The sequence below is a fragment of the Pterocles gutturalis genome, unplaced genomic scaffold, assembly GCF_000699245.1.
Source record: "Pterocles gutturalis isolate BGI_N339 unplaced genomic scaffold, ASM69924v1 scaffold7816, whole genome shotgun sequence".
Classification (NCBI taxonomy): Eukaryota; Metazoa; Chordata; class Aves; order Pterocliformes; family Pteroclidae; genus Pterocles; species Pterocles gutturalis.
Genome location: NW_010102948.1, coordinates 13,430 through 22,245, shown reverse-complemented (window position 1 = coordinate 22,245; position 8,816 = coordinate 13,430). Strand labels below are relative to the sequence as shown.

At 35.6% G+C, this 8,816-nt stretch overlaps 1 protein-coding gene across 1 annotated transcript in view; it reads right to left on the bottom strand.

Moving 5' to 3' along the window:
• LOC104471229 (zeta-sarcoglycan) overlaps positions 1-7,392 on the bottom strand; it is a gene marked incomplete at both ends in the record, with an annotated part of 63,677 nt that extends 56,285 nt beyond the window's left edge. The window contains one exon of the mRNA XM_010086493.1: positions 7,305-7,392. Coding sequence (XP_010084795.1) covers positions 7,305-7,392 — 88 coding nt within the window. The remainder of the gene's footprint in view (positions 1-7,304) is intronic.
• Between the last annotated feature and the right edge of the window lie 1,424 nt (positions 7,393-8,816).

Genomic DNA, 8,816 nt, shown 5'->3' with positions numbered 1-8,816 from the left:
GAAATAAACCACACAGAAATTGCACAGAATTTAATTATTGTCCTACTGCTGCTTACATTTGTGCTTATCCATAGGCAAATTTTCTTGACATATCTACTGACACGATATGCTCCTGTATTTCAGGAAGGAGGTTTCAGATTAAATAATGACCATACCTGCCAGAAAGAATTACCACTTGGTCCTAATAAGTGACAGAGAAATAGCTTACCATTTATTTTTATAGCACAGTTTTCATGTGGCAATTCATAAGGGAGATGTAAGATATATTTTATACTGTAGGGTATTCCAAGTATTAAAGAACAATGTAGTGTTATGTCTATACATAACATATAATGAGTATCACAAAGATACAAAAGATATTACTCAAAAATTGAAAATGTACCCAAATGATTAAAAGCAATCCGAAGTACTGTGTAAAGTATCCCTCTATTTCAAAGAGATCTTGTCACCCAGGCAGAAAGTGGTTTGCAAATGGCTGATGATACCAAGAGTATTTAATAGTCTTATGAGTTAATTATGCAATGGAAGTATAAAAAAGTATTATTTTTCAATCCAGTTAATGCAAGGCCTAGTCACAAAAGCCTAAGTTCACCGTTGCTGAATGTCAAAGGTACATATGCAGATTAACACACAGAATGATGCAACTAATTTACATGTGAAATAGAAGTAAAAACTAGGAAAGAGTTGTTTTCAGCTGTTTCTTACTAGCCTATTAACTATTACTGACTCTTGATGCTGAACCAAAACAAACAGGTTGAGAGGCTTCCTATTGCTGGAAGATGACTTAAACAGAGAATTGCAGGAGAAATATGTATGTATTTCAAATAAATAATATGTTAATTTTTTAAAGGTTACTTTGGCAGACCCATGGAAGTGCTGGCAAAGAGACCAAAGTTTTGACCAGTTTTCAGAGCTTCACATTTTCCACACATTTACCACACTTCAATATAATTAATTAATGGGAGTAGATTCTCATGATAGCTTAGCCAAAGTCATTAAGAGTATAGCTGAATATATTTTATACGAGCTCCTATTACAAAACCTGTTATAGCACAGATGGTTTGTAAAAAGACTTTTCCACGGACTAGACAGACAGAAGCAGAGGCAACGTCACATTGCACTGTAAATTATGAGAACAGATGAGACTCAGATTCCAGTTGGACATTTCAACTGTTATGAGCAACATGGCTCCCTTTCTGACTGCCTCTTGGCTCATCTCACGCATTTTGCCAGGAGGAGACATAAAGCCATATGGTCTCTCGGGCACTGCTCTGTTGTTCCTTCTGCAGTGATTCCTGAAGCTGCAAGAGATCCTTTAACTCTGCAGTTAATTACAAGCTATCTAACCTGTACAAAAAAGGGCAAGTTATCTCACAATTATTCTGTTTAAAATGGATTTGTACCACAGACTAGCAGATGAACTGTATTCTCACCTCCTGATAAATTGTTTATGTTACTATACTTGGAAAGAGCGTTTAGCTGGCTATGAAACTTTGATAAGAAACATTATACTGTAAAATTTATATACTCAGAATGTATATTTTGCTGCATAAGTTACCTAAATATTCTCTGAATCGACAAGTAACTGACTTAAAACAAGGGGAAACATTAGACAACAGAGTAATTTTCAACAGAAATTTTAATTTAAGGTGCAAAAACTGAATCTGAAACTTACTCTGAAAAAATGTAGGCAATGCAAGTAATTTAGCACAGAAACTACAGATTCCATGTTAATTTTTTTTTTTATTAGAAAAGGAAGAGGAAGTTAATTAACTATAAAAGATTCTGTCAATGGGTTCAAGCTGGAACATAGGAGGTTCCACTTGAATATGAGAAAAAACTTCTTCACGGTGAGGGTGACAGAGCACTGGAACAGGCTGCCCAGAGAGGTTGTGGAGTCTCCTTCTCTGGAGACATTCAAAGCCCGCCTGGATGTGTTCCTGTGTGATCTGATCTAGGTGTTCCTGCTCCAGCAGAGGGATTGGACTAGATGATCTTTCGAGGTCCCCTCCAATCTCTAACATTCTGTGATTCTGCTATTCTGTGAAAAACCTTTGCTACAATGAGAAGAGCCTGATTAATGATAAAATGCCTCAAAATAAGATTCTAAGCTATAACATATTCAGTCTGAAGTTCAATATGAAATACTCCTGTTTGTACATCACTGCAAAAGCTGGACTGCTAATTCATCTAGGTATGGTAGAAGTGAATTGCCTGCATTTCTGATTTCCACACGTTAAAGTAATTTTAAGGACCAAAATTGTTTTTTTTCAGTCTATATTTTAATTAAGGAATACAAATTAAGAGTGTGTTTAGAAATGAATAAATCATTTATCTGACTTTGCTTTTGCATCATATCTTCTTAACAGTATTCATAATCATACTGTAGTTTGGGACTGCAGGTAGGCACACCTCCCTGTAAGGGAAAGGAGAAAGGCTTTATTTTACATGTTCCTGACAATTAAATTCTGATTCATATTTACCCAGTTGAAGGGTAGAAGGAGCTAATGAGGGATTGTAAAACAAAATTATCCCTTCTCTCCCCAGCACCCTACTATCAACAATATAAGAACAACCACACAGGTAAGAGAGAGAGGAGTTGAGCCCTTTTGTTCCCTTTTCCTACTGCGAGGAAAAGGTATTGTGTATGACTGCTCTGAAACTACCTTCTTCCAGAAACACTTAGGAGACCTTACATTTGAGGCAACTATGTATGCAAAGATTAAAAAATATGGAAACATTTCTAATCCATTGTTACTTAAGCATGTTATTACTTCCATTGCCTTAATGGATACTTAGTTCAAGTTCATAGTAATCTTAAGAAAGTAAAGGTCTGACAACAGATATCAAAAACGTAGAGCAACATGTGCACACGTTATTACAAGTTCTACCGCAGGTAATTCTAAAAGCAAGAATGCTTGAAATGTCTCTTGCTTTAGATCTTCTTTGATGTCTAGATGTTGCAAAGAGAACATCACAGGCAACATTTAGGTAATGAGTTACTTTGATCACCTCTGAAGTGAAGGGGTAGCAGGTTGTGTCACCTGGTAAGATATCAGCAGATATAGGCACAGGCAATTGGCACATCATATAGGTAAGAACGATGAAGGGGACTATTTCCACTCCCACAGGGTTACATACCTGTAGTTTCTAATGTCCAATAGTTTCTGCACAACACTGCACGTACTCTTGGAGGAACAAAATAAGCAAGCACATTTTTAAGAAAAAAATATTGAACACACAACATAAATTTTGTGGTAAATGGATGGAAAATGTCATCAAGTTTGACAAGGTATTTGAATAGCTATATCTTTTAGTACCATTATCAGTCCTTACCAGTGCTGTAATTGAAAATTACACATCTGCCTGATATTTTGAAAAAGTAATTGCAAAAGATACAACTTTCACTGGTATTCAAATCATTCTTCTCAATTTGCATGGCTCTAGAGAGCTCAGTGAGTAGAGCTACAAGATCAGGAGCTCTCTAAACCTACGACTCGTACAGCTCTGGACCTCTATGAGAGTTATGATTCTGTCTTAAAGAGCCCAAAGCTTAGTAAAAATGAAATGCACATTTTTGCACATTTCAGGTATCCCCAGGGATCTTTATGAACAGAAAATGGTCAAACAATAGCAGAAATACCTGTCAGAAGAAATTATTGCAGCAAGAAAAAAACAAAAGCCTAATGAAAAAATGAGAAAGTTGGCAAAGTAGTAATCAAATCTGAAGATTAAGTTATGGTTAAGTACACATGTGGGTTTCAAATGTCTCCTTTCGGCCATATTTAATTTTGATCCCTTTAGCAGCTGTCAGACTAATGTCCTCCACTCAAAAACAGGCAGGGGCATATATGATCTTTGCAGACAGCATGGGGACAACAGACTTCTGTCTTGATGTGAACAACTACTGTGCATTTCTAAGACTGGTAGAAAAGAAATAGATCTTTTTCCATATAGCTTTAAACTATGCAAACACTGACTAAACAGAGAGAAAATGTTCTGTCAAGGTAATTCAGTAAAATGCATAATGCAAAGGGTATTTCTAAGTAAGGGTTGGGAGGGGAGAGATGTGATTGCTTGTCCTTATCCATTGTAGGTACAAAAGTCAATGGATGGTCATCCTGACATCTTTATTCTGTAGACATACTTAATGTCTGTGCTACATCTGCTCCGTTGATCTCAAATGGCATGCCTGAAAACTGAAGGCTGTGGAGTCCTTGTGGAGATCCAGATACAATCTTGGCAGTTTCCTGACCATATGTCATGAATAGACCAGAGCAGAAACCAGCATTTCTAGCTCAGTTGGTATAGATCCCAACAAAAAGCATTGCTACACCTGTGACTCTCTCCGTACAGTTTTCAGTGTCAGTATAATTACTTTGTACTGCCATAATGGATGCACCCTTGGTATTGTAAGACCTGGAGCCATGACACCATTTAAATATGCAACCACTGAATCATCCAGTATGCTTAGCTTTTTTTTTTTTAATATACTTTTTTCTTCACTCCTCCTAGATTTGTATGTCCCAAGATGTCTTAATGATGCGCTTTACAGAAACACTTTATCTTCCACAGTCACTTACAGAACTGAATACTCGTTATCAAGTGTTTCACTGGAGTTTTTCTATCTCCCTTGGTGACTGTATAGCCTTCTTCCTCCCAGACCCACCCCAATTCTTTACATTAATCTATCTTCCAGTTACAGTTTTAATTAGATGCTCTTAAGGCTGTCTTAGTCTTGCATGGCACAATTGCAAATACCACATAAAGAATTTTTAGTTGTCCTAAAATTTGACATGACCAGTAATCTGCATGTCAAAGACAAGAGACCAACCTATTTATCGCTTTGGAACATCACTTATGTCCTGTGAAATACAGATAAAATGCCAATGATATCACACATATTGGAAGTGCGTTATCATCTACCTTGAATGCACAGGCATCCTTCTTTCTTTTGAGAATGCTCCTGCCCAGCATATAAATTTGTATTCCTTTTTTTAAATTATTATTCAACTTTTTAAAGAAGCTAACAGATAAGAACATTTCTCAAAGTTGTTAACTAGATATACTTTCCCCATGACATAATAATTTACTTTTCTGTAGTTTAAATATATTTCTCCTCAATGCTTCCTCCACTCTATAGTTTCATTCCTTTCACTGGGCAGCCACACACACACAGCTGCTTCAGTATACAGCACCAGTGAAGGGACAAAGGGCATTTTTGAAGAAGGCAGGGACTTTCCATATTTAGAGCCAATAGGGAAAAATATTTTTTGTTGCCAGCAAACCTGGTATAGAAAAGCACCCCTCTACCCACCCCCCCCTCCCCCCTTCTCTCAGCAGATGTTTCCATGCTTCTACCTAATCTTTCTTTGCTCTACCTTATACAGCAAAAATTTTTTGAAGGGAGGGCAGGAATACTGCATTACAACTTTTAGGTGTGTGTTAATTTCTTTGATTTCCAGTGGTAGAATGGTCAGGTTTTTACTGCTTGTACTGGTAGTTTTGAGTGCCTGTATTAAGTAAGAAATATCAAATAATAAATACGAAAATAAAGAATATTTTAATATGTGTTCAATACTATATGAGGAATTTGTAAAAAATAAAGATGTAGATTTTTATGTGAATATAAGAAAGAATAAAGACTATATAGCAACTGTGAAAAAGAACAGGAAGATAAAGAATAAGAAATAATAAAAATACAATATTGCAATTTAGCAAACCTACACTCTCCAGACACCCTGCACCAGCTGCACATCAAGTAGCTTACAGGTGTTCACTCTAATGATGGTAACCTAAGAACACATGTTTTCTTCAGGCCTTTATGTTTTTAGAATATTAACCTCTAGTGTGATGCCTTTAAGTAGATCAGTCTCAATTCACTCACATGCATTTTCAGTGTTGGATTCACTTAGCGGGAATAGCTCAGCAATCAAAATATCATATCTATTTCAGCCAATGTGAATGTTTGCCATGGGCAACTCATCTTTTAGCAGACACCAGCTGAAGAGAAAGATTTTAATAATACAGCTACTAGATGAAACAGAACTACATTCCAAAAACACACTGGGCAAGTACAATATGGCTAGAACAGGTGTTAGCTTAATTTTCCTCATCTGTATCTGCTAGCAAGTCTGGTTACCTTTGCACACTCATTTGATGTGGTCATTCAGGGAAATCAGTGCAGATGGTGTGTCACTCTGTATGCATCTGCCAAACATTTTTTTACAACTTAAAGCTGCTGTCTCCAGCCAGTATGAAAGCTCAGCGTAGATTACAACTAGAGTTTAATTTAAGAGTGTTTGTGAGCATATCTTTGACACATTAAGAAAAAAAGTGGATAAAACATGGCTTAATCCAGAAGCAACGTACAAAAAATGAAAAGGTGTGGAGTCTAATGGGTGTGTCCTCAAATAGATGTATCCTTTGGTATCTTACACATATATGTTTGTATATTTTTTTATCCCATTCCCAGTCAATATATATTGTTTTCTAACAGATCTAGACCATTATTTTATGCTGAAATTTTTGGCCAATATTCTTAAAATGCAATGAACTGGTATTGTTCTATTACTGAAAATATAAAAAAATATTACTAACACAATAAGTATGATTTGTGCTAAAAACTCCATATAACATGGGAAACTTAATAAAAGCAGGGAAAAAAACACATGAAAAGTGCAACAGATAAGTAGAGGATTTTTTATTTCCATTTCATTTGGAACTTTGATTTCCTGTATTTTATACTTTGCAAAATATCAGATACTATTTTAATGAATGACTGGCAGTCTGATAATTTTCCATTTAAATTTTGTAGTGACTAGGAAAGCATTTGTATTTTTGTTTTGTTTTTTTTACATTCTGTTACTCCAAGTGTTTTCAATATATGCTGATATAAATACATTGCAAGAGTAATGGGGACAAAACAATTCCCACTGAAGTAATGGAAGACTGACAGAACTTGTAAGAAAATTATGGTTATTTTCCCACTGAAATTGTTGTTGAAACATGTTTTGCTAAGGTGGTTTTTTTCTTAGGGTTTTTCTTTTTTTTTTTGTTCCAGCTGTCTCAAAAGTAATCATTTTTCATTAAGCTATATTTTAACTATTTTTAGGCATTTCTACTTCCTCTGTCTTCAGCTAACGCCGAACCATGCTTTTATGACGCATTATATGCATTGATTTAGTTTTAGTATGGTGATGAGATTTTTTTCTGACTGTTCAACAATATTTTATCTTTGATGTTAATGAAACCTATTAATGAAACTAAACTGGCATACTTAACAGTCAATAAAGAACACTCACCTACTGTCAGTTGTCCAGTTAACTGTCCCATGTGATTTCTTGCATTCATTGTTACATTTCTGTCAGACTGTAAGACCAGTGGGCTATCCTGGGAAACATGTATAAGAAAATAAATGAGAGAACAAAAAATTGAGGTAGAATTAAGTTAGAACTAAATATAAACATATAAATATAAACATGCATGCTGAGAGTGGAGTTGTGTCAAACATAATAACCTCTTTAATAATTTCATAAAGTATTTTACAAGTAAAATTTTTATGTAAAAGAATAAAAATAATACTATTTTAAGCTTAAAATATTTGTGCATAGAATACCTGCTTTAGAAACCAGAGTTGAACTTAATTTGTATAAATTGGGCTTTATTTCCTGAGGGTATTACAAAGTTACAAGTTCAAAAAAGCCTTAACATTTGTTAGCTTTTTCCTTGTATGGTTAATATATACTTTTCTAACTACTTAAGCAACATTACACTACATTATTCTATTAATCTGTACAACCTATCGTATTTACTTACTAAAACTTACAAACACAGCCATGCGTTTCTTTGAATGCAAACGGTATCGTTATTCTCCAAATGGAAAGAAAGGGGTCATTGTGAGGTCATATAACAGACAACCATGACCCACTGCCAATAGAACCTGACGTACTATTAGTGATGAAGCTGGTGTAGCATGAAGACTGAAGACAAACACTGTAGGATGTAAAGTACAGTCTTAACATTTTTGGAGTAATTTTACAGCACAACTATGTTCCTGTCAGCATCCTACTAGGTTTAAGCTTTTAAGGAATGCTTCAAAAAATATGCATAGGCATATCCTGTGTCCAAAGCAAGGTTAAGGAAGCTCAGAAGAGAAGACAGAATTGAATTTTGCTTCTTGAAGAGTGAGGAGCCAGATCCACTCCTCCAGGGGAAGGACAGATGCACAGGGAAGAGCTTCAACAGAGAACCAAAAGAAACTCAGACTAAAAAAACCAAAAAGCTTACTGACCATGCTCTTATTGGAGGGGAGTGAGTGAATGAGGGGAGGGAAAATTAGGATGGTGGCTGATGCTGCAGGCAGGCACCCTCGTCCCTGGAAACACCTGCTCCCACACTGTTTTTTCCCTGAAGCTCATAGCAAGACCACAGGTACATTAATGCTTCTGACCATTTGCTAGCACTTACCTATATTCAGGTTAATCCAACACCAGTAAGACACCTCAGAGAAACAGCTGTGGAAGTGCCTTAAGCAAGAATGACGAAGGAATAGGAAAATATTTCTGAGAGTTATTATATACTTGTTTTATTCTTAAATTCTTCCCTGGGACCCCATTATTGGTCATTCCTGAATTGAGCATATTAGCATAGATAGACTTCATGTGTGTGCGTGTGCATCTGTGATTTTACATGTGTGTGTGACTTAATATATTGATTCTTCCTGTTCTCTTTTAAGAAAAGAACTACAGGAGATAAAGAGCCATAGATAAAGATCTATTTTTACCTGAATTATTTATTTTTACTTACATTTTCTA